We start from the raw sequence: 15059 nt of genomic DNA on the forward strand, positions 1-15059 counted from the left end.
AACTATATTTGAAAGCGTTTGAATACAAGAATCTAATCATACTACAGTGAAGAAGTAGAAAAATGTATTTCATTTTACAGAATTCCTTGTTAAATATCCATCTAACTCCTATATCACATCTTGCTTGTTTGGCCTGAAGGCCCATTATGGTAACACACTCGATGCCTAGATCCACTACCTAATAGTCGTTCTGATACATTTTTGAAAATATCCCACTGTGTCAATTTTTTTATTTTGGAGCAACTTCACTTGAAACGGCCTTTTTGTAAATTTTCACGAATCGCCCAAACCACTATACTTTACTGACGACGACCTTTATTATCTTACTATTACAAAACTTCAGTCCAAAAATCAGTTTCCCCTGCGTAATTTGGTACCTAAAATTTTTCGGTTCTACCTTGTTCTGTCTCAAAGGACAGGACACATCTGTGAAACTGCATAGGAATAAGAAAAGCCGGTCAATAGGTGATAAGACAAAAGTCAGTTCTTTGGTACACGATTAAAGCCTTTGTACATTTATTAAATAAAAAAAACAAGTTTTTTGAAATGAAAGTAAGGAGCGACATTAAAACCTAAAACGAACAGAAATTACTCCGTATATGAAAGGAGCTTTTCCTTCTCGACACCCCGCTCTTTACGCTAAAGTTTTTTATTGTTTTAAAAAGTAGAGTTGCGAGAAAGAATCAAACTTTAGCGCAAGGTTAAACATGCACCCTTCGATAACCAGTGTACTTCGGTATGTAAGAGCAATCGTTGAAATCCTCAATCATTTTCATAGCACAATTGTGCATAAACAACGCGTATTCAATGCATTGCTTCTTATTTTGTTAACTGTTTTAATCACAAATTGAAGTGATTGGTGCAATTTCTCAATCTAATTTTGGCTACTAGATGTTGTCGGTGGATGACCACAGTGAATTGCAGTTACCTCTGGTATAATTTTTTTTAAGACGGCTTATTAACTCATGATATCGCCCGACCATGGCAGAGGCCCTATCTGTAGCCACCGAAATAACATTTGTGAATGGAATCGACTTTTCATTTAAAAAAAAAATCACTCAGTACAATAAATATTGATTCACCTTTCGGGTCCGTCTTTAAAGTTTTCTTGAATAGTATCTCTTCATGAATTTATTGGTTCATAACAAATCGAACATATACCAATAATAATGCTTTATCAAACAGTTCGTGGTAACGAACTGTAGTAAGGAGCGACCCGGCTCAATAGTAAACGAAACTCTAAAAAACGGAATTTCGATGCTAAAAGATATATCAAAAGAATCGGATTTTTATGCTGATTTCAAATATATAAGTTTCATCAAGTTTAGTTATTGTCATCAAAAGTTACGAGCCTGAGAAAATTTGTCTTATTTTGGAAAATAGGGGGTAACACCCCCCTAAAAGTCATAGGATCTTAACGAAAATCACACCATCGCATTCAGCGTATCAGAGAACCCTATAGAAAAAATTTCAAGGTCCAATCTACAAAAATGTGGAATTTCGTATTTTTTGCCAGAAGACAAATCACGGGTGCGTGTTTATTTGTTTTTTGTTTTGTTTTTTTTTTCCCAGGGGTCATCGTATCGACCAAGTGGTCCTAGAGTGTTGCAAGAGGGCTCATTCTAACGGAAATGAAAAGTTCTAGTGCCCTTTTTAAGTGACCAAAAAAATTGGAGGGCACCTAGGCCCCCTCCCACGCTCATTTTTTTCCTAAAGTCAACGGGTCAAAATTTTGAGATAGCCATTTTGTTCCGCATAGTCGAAAACAATAATAACTATGTCTTTGGGGATGACTTACCCCCCCACAGTCCCTGGGGGAGGGGCTGCAAGTTACAAACTTTGACCAATGTTTACATACAGTAATGGTTACTGGGAAGTGTACCGACGTTATCAGGGGGATTTTTTTGGTTTGGGTGTGGGGTTGAGGGGAGGGGGCTATATGGGAGGATCTTTTCTTGGAGGAATATCTCATGGGGGAAGAGAAATTCAATGAAAAGGGCGCAGGACTTTCTAGCATTACTATAAAAAAAAAAACAATGAAAATATAAACATAAAAAAGTTTTTTCAATTGAAAGTAAGGAGAAGCACTAAAATTAAAAAGGAACAGAGATTATTACACATATGAGGGGTTCTAAAAATACTTTAGCATAAAGAGCGAGGTATTTAGGAGAAGATAAACACTTCACTCTTTATGCTAAATTTTTTTTTTTAATTTCAACTATTTATTCTACGGCCTTTCTGATTCAGGGGTCATTCTTAAAGAATTGGGATAAAACAAGATTTAGTGTGAAGAGCGAGGTATTAACGAGGGGACCAACCCCCTCATATATATAATCAAAAATATAAGAATATAAAAGTTTGTTACGTAAGTTAATTCTTAAGTTACGTATTTTTTTTTTACTAATAAAAACGTTCGTTAAAAATAAAAGATCTAGTTGCCTTTTTAAGTAACCGAAAAATTGGAGGGCAACAAGACCTCCTTCCCCACCCCTTATTTCTCAAAATCGTCTGATCAAAACTAAGAGAAAGCCATTTAGCCAAAAAAAGAATTAATATGCAAATTTCATTTTAATGATTTATGTACGGAGAACCAAAATCAGTCATGCATTAATTAAAAAACTTTCATAAATTAAATAAAAAAAAACAAGTTTTTTTAAATGAAAGTAAGGAGCGACATTAAAACTTAAAACGAACAGAAATTACTCCGTATATGAAAGGGGCTTTTCCTCCTCGACACCCCGCTCCTTGCGCTAAATTTTGATTCTTTCTCGCAACTCTACTTTTTAAAATAATAAAAAACTTTAGCGTAAGGAGCGGGGTGTCGAGGAGGAAAAGCCCCTTTCATATACGGAGTAATTTCTGTTCGTTTTAAGTTTTAATGTTGCTCCTTACTTTCATTTAAAAAAACTTGTTTTTTTTATTTAATTACCGGGTAAGGTTGACTCGTCCAGTTGAATAGAAAAATGACTTGTTTGCAGGCAATTGCATAAGAAACTTTCTATGTCAGAGCTCATTTCATGAATACGTCTTTTTACTGTGTTATTACTCAAAGGAATTGTTTTGAGTATGTCGAATGGCGATTTATGCAGAATATTTTTAAATCCTGTTCAAAAGCGGGTAAAAACTGTTCTCCATTGGTGTGCGGTTTTCCAGATTTCGCTATTACATATGAGATATTGTAACATGCTTGTAAGCCATCATCGGTTCTTTCAGACGTTGAAGCAAACATGCTGTGCATAGTGGGTCTCTTTTCATTATTTTCCTTCAATTTTTGAAAATATTCCAAATCTTTATCTGTTTTATCATGATGACACCTTCTTAGATGATCTTCGAGCTTCGATGGTTTCCAAAAGTCGTTGCTCAAAACTTCGTGGCATAAAAGGCACATGGGCAACCGCCTGTCTGCTTTTGATGGTAGAAAACCAAATTTTAAATAATCACCACTGTATCGTCGACATTTCTGTTTGGATTCACCCATGCTTCGTATCAATTACCAACCTATACATTAAAAAAAAATATTGTTTTAGTATATTTATGGCGGTATTACATAACAGGATATTGCTATTTGAACAGAAAAGGAGCAATGAAATTAATATTAAATAAAATGATTTTTAAATAATTAATACATAATAAAATAAAATAATTAATAAATAAATAAAGCAATGAAAATAAACAAAGAACCGTCAGCAAACTGATTCTTTATCTTAAAAGCAATAAATCGCTAAGATCAATAATAGAGTTTTATGAAAACAACTGAGCCGATTTCATTTTTTGGTCTTTTACGTGTAAAAAAATAGTTAAATAATAGATTAAAATTATGAAGTTATAGCATACAGGCAGGTGATTATTTATTTTTTCTGACACTGATAAACACAAACATCGATTCACTTTACTTTTCCAAACATCGATTCACTTTACTTTTCTTTTCAAAAATTCGGAAACAAATGAAAAACATATATCCTTAGCATCCGTACTTATCAAACAGTTCGTGGTAACGAACTGTAGTAAGGAGCGATCCGGCTCAATAGTAACCAAAACTCTAAAATTTGAGTTTTGATATCAATAGCTGCATCAAAAGAATCGCATTTTAATGCTGATTTTAAATATATTAGTTTCATCAATTTTAGTCTTACCCATCAAAAGTTACGAGCCTGAGAAAATTTGCCTTATTTAGGAAAATAGGGGGAAACACCCCCTAAAAGTCGTAGGATCTTAGCGAAAATGACACCATCAGATTCAGCGTATCAGAGAACCCTACTATAGAAGTTTCAAGCTCCTATCTACAAAAATGTGGAATTTTATATTTTTTGCCAGAAGACAAATCACGGGTGCGTGTTTATTTGTTTGTTTTTTTTTTGTTTGTTTTTTTTTCCCCAGGGGTCATCGTATCGACCAAGTGGTCCTAGAATGTCGCAAGAGGGCTCATTCTAACGGAAATGAAAAGTTCTAGTGCCCTTTTTAAGTGACCAAAAAAATTGGAGGGCATCTAGGCCCCCTCCCACGCTCATTTTTTCCCAAAGTCAACGGATCAAAATTTTGAGATAGCCATTTTGTTCAGCATAGTCGAAAACCATAATAACTATGTCTTTGGGGATGACTTACTCCCCCACAATCCCTGGGGGAGGGGCTGCAAGTTATAAACTTTGACCAGTGTTTACATATAGTAATGGTTATTGGGAAGTGTACAGACGTTTTCAGGGGGATTTTATTTTGTTTGGGGGTGGGGCTGAGGAGAGGGGGCTATGTTGGAGGATCTTTCCTTGGAGGAATTTGTCATGGGGGAAGAAAAATTCAATGAAAAGGGCGCAGGATTCTCTAGCATTACTATAAGAAAACAATGAAAAATAAACATGAAAACGTTTTTTCAAATAGAAGGAAGAAGTAGCATTGAAACTTAAAACGAACAGAGATTATTACGCATATGAGGGGCTCTAAAAATACGTTAGCATAAAGAGCGAGGTATTTAGGAGGAGATAAATACCTTGCTCTTTATGCTAAAGTATTTTTAGTAATTTCAACTATTTATTCTACGGCCTTTCTGATTCAGGAGTCATTCTTAAAGAATTGGGACAAAACTTACGATTTAGTTTAAAGAAGGAGGTATTAATGAGGGTACAAACCCCCTCATATACATAATAAAAATTAAAGAATATAAAAGTTTGTTACGTAAGTTAATTCTAAAGTTACATATATTTTTTGCTAATAAAAAATTTGTTAAAATTAAAATTAATAGTTGCCTTTTTATGTAACCGAAAAATTGCATGGCAACTAGGCCTCCTTCCCCATACCATATTTCTCAAAATCGTATGATCAAAACTAAGAGAAAGCCATTTAGCCAAAAAAGGAATTAATATGCAAATTTCATTTGAATAGTTTACGTGTGGAGAGTCAAAATCAAACATGCATTAATTCAAAAACGTTCAGAAATTACATAAAAAAAACTAGTTTTTTTAACTGAAAGTAAGGAGCGACATTAAAACTTAAAACGAACAGAAATTACTCCGTATATGAAATGGATTGTCCCCTCCGCAATCCCTCGCTCTTTACGCTAAAGTTTGACTATTTGCCACAATTTTGCTTTTTAAAACAATTAAAAGCTTTAGCGTAAAGAGCGAGGGATTGCGGAGGGGACAATCCATTTCATATACGGAGTAATTTCTGTTCGTTTTAAGTTTTAATGTCGCTCCTTACTTTCAGTTAAAAAAACTAGTTTTTTTTATGTAATATTGGTGTAGAATCAAACGAGTTCATGCAAGAGTGCAAGCTCATTTACCACAAGTCCTATTGCGTCCCTTTGCACGCTCCTAAAAAGTTGGGCGCTCCTAAAAAATAAAATTACCCACACTGTCTGAAAAAAAATCCTTGGCTCTGAGTGTACTATCGCTGCTGGGATCATGCAAAGTAACAATTCACGCCTAAATCAGATAATTTAGTTATGCTGGCTTTCCTTTTTCTAACTTTCATAACAAGATAAAGTTTGATCACAGCAATCTCCTTTTTGAGTCAAGGATCGGTGAGCTAAAATAGAAGACTTGTTGCTTTCCCGTCAACAGGTGAAGGGATGTCGGGAAAAAGTACCTCGCGCAGGAGATCCTACGATCAATGGAGAGACGGAGGCTTTGTTAAGATCTGATCTCGTGAAAGCAACAAGTCTACATGGGGCAGATGGTGACTGTCAGCTGAACTGAAAGGTCACTAAAAATTCTTGAGGGAACTAGTGATTCATGGAAAAACCAGATTTGGTAAGTTAAAATTTTATGCTATTTGATATTGTAAGAATTGTAGCGGTGAGACTTATTTATAAACTGGATATGCATGTTGGCTCAAGAATAAAAAAAAGGATGCGATACTAGGCCCGAACCGGTGATGCTGATCTCCGTCTCAAGGCCCTTCAGACAGGAAGTGCAATGGGGGGAAGAGTATTTAAACATTCTACGAATCTAACACTTCGCAGTGAAAAAGAATGAGAAGAGAAGCTTTAGTTAAAGTGAAACAATAATTTTCTCTGGGAATAAATGGCTGGTTTTCTTTTTAAAGTCCAAATTCAAAATTAATGAAACACATTCCAAGTGGCCTTGCACAATTAATACAGTGGATCCTATTCATTCATTAATTAAGAATGTTTTTATAATAAATAGGTCCTTCTATCAGGTGCCTTATTTTACTTATAAGACTTATAAGACTTTATAAGACATTATAAGACTTATTTTACTGTTTTTTTTTACAATTGATTTATTCCTGATAAATTTCAATTCATGCACACATCCCTTTTCCGCTTCAAGTAAGCCATACAAGATTAAGTTATTTCAAGCAAATATTTGAGTCCTATTTTATCTATATAGCCTATTTTTTTAGTAAGCTTCTATGTATTCATGGCATGATTTTGAAATTAGGATTATATTGTGCCCATGAAAAAAAAAATTGAATGTGGAATACTTTGCAGTAACGAAAACGATATTTTGATTGTATCTAGGCCTGCTGAGTGGCTGCATTTTTTTTTGCAAGACATAAAATAACTGTAATTATTTCATGTTCAGTTTCAATTCTGGAAGCAGTTATTGGCTCTATTTGAGCTGGGTCATTTGTTTTAGAGAGACTTAAAATAAAAAATAATCCAGGTGCTTGAGACAAAAAAAAAATTAAATTTCTTTGAAGGAAATTATCTTTCTGATTTGTGTCACTTTTGTATACGTCGACATGTTTCCTTAAGATAAGTAGAGCCGAAAATTTATTCTTTAGTCCAGGAATTAAAAGAATAGGTCCTAAAATCATTCATGTTAGCCTTGAATCTTAAGACCTGATATTTGAAATTTTTGTTGAGCTTTACCCGCAAAGTGGTAGCAAAAAACTGAATGTCTCATATTAGATTGGAATGAAGTCCTCAGAAAACAATTTAAAGTTCTTGCAGATTATTTCTGAGGGGAAAAAATAGAAGCTTTCAAGACGATGAGATGGAAGAGCGAGCATTGGCCAGCATGTTAACATTGAAGGGCTTAAGTTTGGGATGGGTTTTTGACAGTAGTAACAGTTTCATTACATGAGGATCTTTAATTAAAATGCAAGAACACTGCAGTAACTTTTACAAAAAAAGAAAATATTATATCACAAGACGATTTTTCTGAATTCATGGAATGTTTTCATCATTAAAACTCACTTTTTTTCCGGAACAGTACGAGCTAAACAAGTCCTCTTGTGTCTCCCTCTTTTGCCAAAACGAGAAAGATACTTTTTAACGAATTAAACTTGATTGCACACATACTTAATTTAAACTTGAAGCGCAATGAAGTGCATTTGAGGTACATTTCTCATTTTATATTATAAAATATAAACGGAAAGAAACATTCACTTAGTTACATATTTTGGTATAGTTCTAATAGATCTTGGATTTATTATAAAGAGCATTGTAAGCCATTATCATTTGACCAAGCAGGTTTAATATTTTATCAGTTAGATAAGAGGTATTCCGCACTAGAGTAGAAATCCTTGGTTAATTAAATAAAAAAAACTAGTTTTTTAACTGAAAGTAAGGAGCGACATTAAAACTTAAAACGAACAGAAATTACTCCGTATATGAAATGGGTTGTCCCCTCCGCAGTCCCACGCTCTTTACGCTAAAGTTTGACTCTTTGCCACAATTCTACTTTTTAAAACAACTAAAACTTTAGCGTAAAGAGCGTGGGACTGCGGAGTAATTTCTGTTCGTTTTAAGTTTTAATGTCGCTCCTTACTTTCAGTTAAAAAACTAGTTTTTTTTATTTAATTTCTGAACGTTTTTGAATAAATGCATGTTTGATTTTGGCTCTCCGCACATAAATTATTGAAATGAAATTAGTATATTAATTTTTTTTTGGCTAAATGGCTTTCTCTTAGTTTTGATCAGACGATTTTGAGAAATAAGGGGTGGGGAAGGAGGCCTAGCTGCCCTCCAATTTTTCGGTTACTTAAAAAGGCTACTATAACTTTTAATATTCAATGAACGTTTTTATTAGTAAAAAATATACGTAACTTAAGAATTAACTTACGTAACAAACTTTTATATTCTTATATTTTTATTATGTGTACGAGGGGGTTTGTACCCTCGTTAATACCTCGCTCTTTACACTAAATCGTAAGTTTTGTTCCAATTCTTTAAGAATGACCCCTGAATCAAATAGGCCGTTGAATAAATAGTTGAAATCACTAAAAATATTTTAGCATAAAGAGCGAGGTATTTATCTCCTCCTAAATACCTCGCTCTTTATACAAAAGTATTTTTAGAGCCCTTCATATGCGTAATAATCTCTGTTTGTTTTAAATTTCAATGCTATTCCTTACTTTCATTTGAAAAAACGTTTTCATGTTTATTTTTTCATTGTTTTTTTTTATAGTAATGCTAGAAAATCCTGCGCCCTTTTCATTGAATTTTTTTCAACCATGGCATATTTCTCCAAGGAAAGATCCTCCCACATAGCCCCCTCCCTCAACCCTACCCCCAAAACCAAAAAAATCCCCCTGAAAACGTCTGTACACTTCCCAATAACCATTATTATATGTAAACACTGGTTGAAGTTTGTAACTTGCAACCCCTCCCCCAGGGACTGTGGGGGAGTAAGTCATCCCCAAAAACATAGTTATTAAGATTTTCGACTATGCCAAACAAAATGGCTATCTCAAAATTTTGATCCGTTGACTTTGGGAAAAAAATGAGCGTGGGAGGGGGCCTCGATGCCCTCCAATTTTTTTGGTCACTTAAAAAGGGCACTAGAACTTTTCATTTCCGTTAGAATGAGCCCTCTTGCGACATTCTAGGACCACTTGGTCGATACGATGACCCCTGGGAAAAAAAAAAAAAAAACAAAAAAAAAAAAAAACAAACAAATAAACACGCACCCGTGATTTGTCTTCTGGCAAAAAATGCAAAATTCCACATTTTTGTAGATAGGAGCTTGAAACTTCTACAGTAGGGTTCTCTGATACGCTGAATCTGATCGTGTCATTTTCTTTAAGATCCTACGACTTTTAGGGGGTGTTTCCCCCTATTATCCTAAATAAGGCAAATTTTCTCAGGCTCGTAACTTTTGATGGCTAAGACTAAACTTGATGAAACATATATATTTAAAATCAGCATTAAAATGCGATTCTTTTGATGTAGCTATTTATATCAAAATTCAATTTTTTAGAGTTTTGGTTACTATTGAGCCGGATCGCTCCTTACTACAGTTCGTTACCACGAACTGTTTGATACGCTGGGTTTTTTGCTACCAAACAACTCATGGTTACTGTGAAATTTATTACTTTTCCTAAGATAGCATAAATAGTTTTTCAGTTGCCTTTAAAAAACCAACTAAGCCTAACACCCAAATAAATAATGTAGAACTTTACACGCTTTCAATGAAGTAGAGCTCCTAGAAACCAATAGGGTTATGTTATAGCAGGATTAACGTTTAGATATAAGCAGAGAATATTCAAGAAACCCCTGTGCTATTTTGGAGACTGATTCGGGTTGTCATCTCATTGCTATTGCTGCAAAAATCAATTAGTTTGGTTTGGGTTTGTATAAATTACTAGTAGAAAGAGTACTTTGAGGAGGTTCAAAACATCATCAGTTAGTGTCTTTAGTATAAAACTATTCAATTTATGCTCTGAAAAAAAAATAAGGAGTCATTATATAAACCACAATTAGACGGACGGTTTTTATTTGGCTGTGGGCACATTTTGAAAATAAATCGTGGTAACTAGAACAATAGTCTCGTGTAATTAGAACAATAGTCAAAATCATTTGTATGGTAATTACCAAACATTTTCATAAGTAAGGGGGTGTTGACCTAGGTGACAATACGCCGGACCCCGGTCAAAGCCAAGCTGGAAATTGTGGGAATTAAGAACTAGTGTAATGACTGTGCCTTTACGTTTTCTGCACATGACCCAATTATTTTCGGATGAAAGTGGTTATTGAAACGTCTTGACATTGTCTTAATTTCTAGGCGGGTCTCCAATAACAACTCAACTAAATATCCTAGAGCTTCTATAGGGATTAGTACCTTGACTTTGCTATTATTTTTGGTTCCTGTTGGGGCATTATATCTTATCTTATGTGTAAAATCTGGTCTACAACTACATTAATGTTCTTATATGTCCTTGCTTGATTAACTCTCTGTGAAGGAAGGGCTTAATTATCGAAATCTTCATCAACGAGATGTCATTTTTATTCTGATTTGCAGCTAGTATTTTCGTTGCACTTGTAAAGGGATATAGTCAAATGTGACCAACACAGCTAGAGCCAGTAAATAACAGTTGTTTGAACACCTCACAGACCCAACAACCAAAGGGTTAGCTGATGTCATTTCTTAAGTAGTAGCCCTTGAGGAGCTACAAAGGACGAGTCATATCCATGCTCCGTCTTCAAGATTTTAACATTGGAAGATACAGATATTTCAAGTATGTTGAACTTTTGCAAGAAGGTGGCATACAATCAAGACCTGCTAAAACCTGATTTCGTTACATAAACCCCAAATACCTATAACACTTTATTTACCAGTAGCTCGTGAATGCAGTTAAAATGCTCCCGAGGGGGCTATTTTAGCAACAGAACTAGAGATTTACATAGATACGTCTTAGTCCATCCCTCTTTCTTCTAGAATTCTTCGAAAAGGTAATGGTAGTCACTTTGATATAATCCTTAATAAAAAAAAACACTGCCCAAAAATTTCCGCAGAATAGATTTCTCGTGATTGATTTTTTGGCTCCTCTTCCCCCCAAAGAAAAGAATGTTTTCTACAGTTTCTTCTTTAATTGGCAAATGATAATAATACTAATAAGAATAATCATAATCATAACACTAACAATATTAATAATAATAATAGTAACAATAATGATATGAATTTTAATAATAACAACAATAATAATACTAGCAATAGTAATGATAATAATGATAATAATAATAATAACAAAATAATAATAATAATAACAATAACAATAACAATAAAAAAATTTGATAGAATTTTTAATAAAAAAAAGCATTGCGCAAAAATTTCCGCAGAAAAAATTCCTCGAGATTGCTTTTTTAGGCCCCCCTTCACTAAATTTCTTCCATAGTTTTATTTTGTTATATGTGGGTGTTCCATGTATTTGTCACACATCATTCTGAGAATGCCCCTCTCTTGCGGACGTTCTGGATCCGATTCTGCATTAGAATGGAATTAACTGTTTGTGAACAACGCAACAATAAAGAAGTCAACTGAACCCCAGCCCCTGTTTGAGGAAAAAACTGTCAAATAAAAATTGTCTCCAAAGATGCTTTTGCTTTCAGCAAATGAGCCCGGTAGCGCAGGAGAAAAAGAATCAAAGGGAGTATTTGAGTTGCAAATATGTTGCTTCTCAATTAAACCATATTTGGCTGTATAGAAAATATCAATCCTCATCGTTTTAGTGAGTTTTCGTCCTGCGGTGGCGCAGTCAGGTTGATCTCAGCTTAGTAATACGGGACTCAAAGTCCATACTCATTTGCAGCAACCCGCTTCAGGACCTGGAATTCTAGTGATAAGATTATGCAAAAGCATCGTCATAACAATTCAACCATCAAGAAGAAGATTTATTGAGCTCGTATTCTCATATAGTCTTAGGATGGAGCCCCTGGCACGCCTCCGAGTAGAGTTCCTTGTCGTATTTCATCAAAATATCAAGCAAGTGACTCTGGAGTAGAGTATAAATATAATCCGAAGTTAAAGGCTAAGTGTCAGTTTAGCAACAATGATTTACCCATTAGATTACAATATGGAAATTGGTACTTGTGTATTATTCAGAACACACTCAATAAGTGTAGTTAGGTTCTTTCGTGAAATAAACGACGATGTCAGGTTAGGTTATAAAGTCGTGTTGTGCCCATTGACGCACTGTTTTGTTGTGGGCAACAACCCCTTATCCTGGGAAAATATAATTGCCTCTTTTTCAGTCTTTGGGAAATATATATATATATATATATATATATATATATATATGTATATATATATATATATAGTATCTGTCATTCTTGGGGTTACTTTGATAATTTGAGAATTAGAAAGGTATGTACAATCAGTATGATAATCAAATTGTTATAGTTACTATCAGTAGGTATTATCATAGTCAGTGTAGGAATTACAAGTATTATCATTATATTTATATTATATATCTCAATTCCAGCCTCCTTCTTATTCACCTTAGTTTCCGCCAACAGCCTTGATCGTTATTGGCCAGTTCAAAATTGGCCATGGATATATCGAATTGAACAAGTATTCTTGAGCAATTGCAGTCAAATTATCTTGTTATTGCTTGAGAATACACGTTGATATTCGACAATTTCAGCGGTCCTCGCATGAACAGATTAGTGGCCTTGATATTCCTCAAGTGAAAACCATATAGTGACTAATGAACCTGATTCTTTTGGACTTCGGATCAAACATCAGGTATGTCCCTTGAATTAGTCGGATCATTATGTATGTTAATTGAATTAAGTTGATTTAGTAAAGAAAGATAGGTATCCTACACCCTATTTCATTTTAGTCCTTCCACCTCGGCCTCAATATATAAGAATCAAGATTGCTAACACTTCAAGAACAAGAGCTAAGAGCTCATATGGCACTTGTGACGGGACAAGAAGAGCTAAGAGCCAAGAGCTCATATGGTATGAGCTCTAACGAAATTCTAAGAATCAATAGATTGATTTAAAAGGAAAATCAGAGGCTTAATGCCGGTCAGGATTTAAAATAAGAGCTCTGAGTCACGATGTCTTCTAAATATCAATATTCATTAAGATCCGATCACCCACTCGTAGGTTATAAATACCTCATTTTTCTAATTTTTTCCCTCTATTTAACCCCCCAGATGGTTGAATATAGGAAAACGACTTTATCAAGTCAATTTGTGCAGCTCCCTGACACGCCTACCAATTTTCATCGTCCTAGCACGCCCAGAAGCACCGAACTCGCCAAATCACTGAACCCCTCCCCCCAACTCCCCCAAAAAGAGCGAATCCAGTACAGTTACGTCAATCACGTATAAAGGAAATTTGTTTATTCTATGCACCAAGCTTCATCCCGATTCCTCCACTCCAAGCGCTTTCCAAGATCTCCCCCTCCAACTCCCCTCAATGTCAACAGATCTCGTCGGGATTTGAAATAAGAGCTGTGAGACATGAGTCCCTTCTAAATATCAAATTTCATTAAGATCCGATCACCTATTCGTGAGATAAAGATACCCCAATTTTTCTAATTTTTACAAATTAACACCCACCACCCATCTCCTCCAAAGAGAACGGATCCGTTCCAATTATGTCAATCACGTATCTAGAACTTGTGCTTATTCTTCCCATCCAGTTTTATCCCGATCTCTCCACTCTCAGCGTTTTCCAAGATTTATGTTTCTCTCCTCCAACCCCCTATGTCCCCGGATCCAATTCGAGTCGAAAATGGAGCATCTGAGACATAATATCCTTCTATATATATCAAGTTTCATTAAGATCCGATCACCTATTTGTGAAATAAAGATACCCCAATTTTCACGTTTTCCAAGAATACTGGTTTCCCCCTCCAACTCCCCCGAATGTAACAGGATCTGGTCAGAATTTAAAATTAGAGCTTTAAAGCACAAGATCCTTCTAAATATCAAATTTCATTAACATCTGGTCACCCTTTCGTAAGTTACAAATACCTCATTTTTCCGAATTACCCCCCCCCCCCCCAACTCCACCAAAGAGAGCAAATCCGGTCCGGTTATGCCAGTCACGTATCTTAGACAGGTTTTTATTCTTTCCATCCAGTTTCATCCTTATCCCTCTGCTTTAAGTATTTTCTAAGATTTCCGGTCCAACCCCCCCCCCCCAACTGATCCCCCCCCCAATGACGCTGGCTCCAGTTGAGATTTAAAATAAGAGATCTGAGTTATGGGGCTCTTCTAAATAAGAAGTTTCATGAAGATTCGATCACTCCTTCGTAAGTTAAAAATAATTCATTTTTTCTATTTTTCCGAATTAACCGGCCCCCCACTCCCCCCAGATGGTCAAATTGGGAAAACGGCTATTTCTAATTTAATCTGGTCCGGTCCTGGATAAACCTGCCAAATTTGATCGTCCTAGCTTACCTGGGAGTGCCTAAAGTAGCAAAACCGGGACCGACAGACAGACCGACAGAATTTGCGATTGCTATATATCACTTGGTTAATACCAAGTGCCATAAAAATTGCATTAGAAGCAAATTAAAAGAATTAGTATCCTTCTTAGCATATTTAACATAGTCACCCACGGTTATTGACGTAGACGCAAAACGTTAGTTGGATCAGAGTCATAATAAGATCTTCAGTATACATTGTTGTGGGCCCTAACAGTGTGCTTGGGCCTGTGCTCTCAACACCTTTTCTCCCATTCTTGACACATTAACACATATTAAGCCTCTTTCGTGTCACTGAGCCCATATATGAGCTAGCAAATTCGTCAATCCCTACATGTTGGATTTTTCTAATCCCTAAAAACACAGCGTGATTATCCTTAGCACAAAAACATTTATTTCAGAATAAAACCTAATTTTCATAAGAATACTGTTTGAATT

At 35.1% G+C, this 15059-nt stretch overlaps 2 protein-coding genes across 2 annotated transcripts in view; both read right to left on the reverse strand.

Annotated features, from left to right (window-relative positions):
• Nucleotides 1-2949: 2949 nt before the first annotated feature.
• LOC136033060 (membralin-like) overlaps nt 2950-15059 on the reverse strand; it is a 226060-nt gene continuing 213950 nt past the window's right edge. Inside the window, exon 11 of the mRNA XM_065713652.1 lies at nt 2950-3498. Coding sequence (XP_065569724.1) covers nt 3487-3498 — 12 coding nt within the window. The 3' untranslated portion in view covers nt 2950-3486. The remainder of the gene's footprint in view (nt 3499-15059) is intronic.
• On the reverse strand, nt 3047-3478 carry LOC136032590 (protein FAM200B-like). The gene has a single exon (XM_065712858.1). The coding sequence runs from the start codon at nt 3476-3478 to the stop codon at nt 3047-3049; it is 432 nt and encodes a 143-aa protein (XP_065568930.1).

The sequence above is a fragment of the Artemia franciscana genome, chromosome 11 (assembly GCF_032884065.1).
Source record: "Artemia franciscana chromosome 11, ASM3288406v1, whole genome shotgun sequence".
Taxonomy (NCBI): Eukaryota; Metazoa; Arthropoda; class Branchiopoda; order Anostraca; family Artemiidae; genus Artemia; species Artemia franciscana.

Bases quoted from the DNA above. Each gene is read 5' to 3' on its own strand.
- LOC136032590 (XM_065712858.1), bottom strand. From the start codon at position 3,478: ATGGGTGAATCCAAACAGAAATGTCGACGATACAGTGGTGATTATTTA.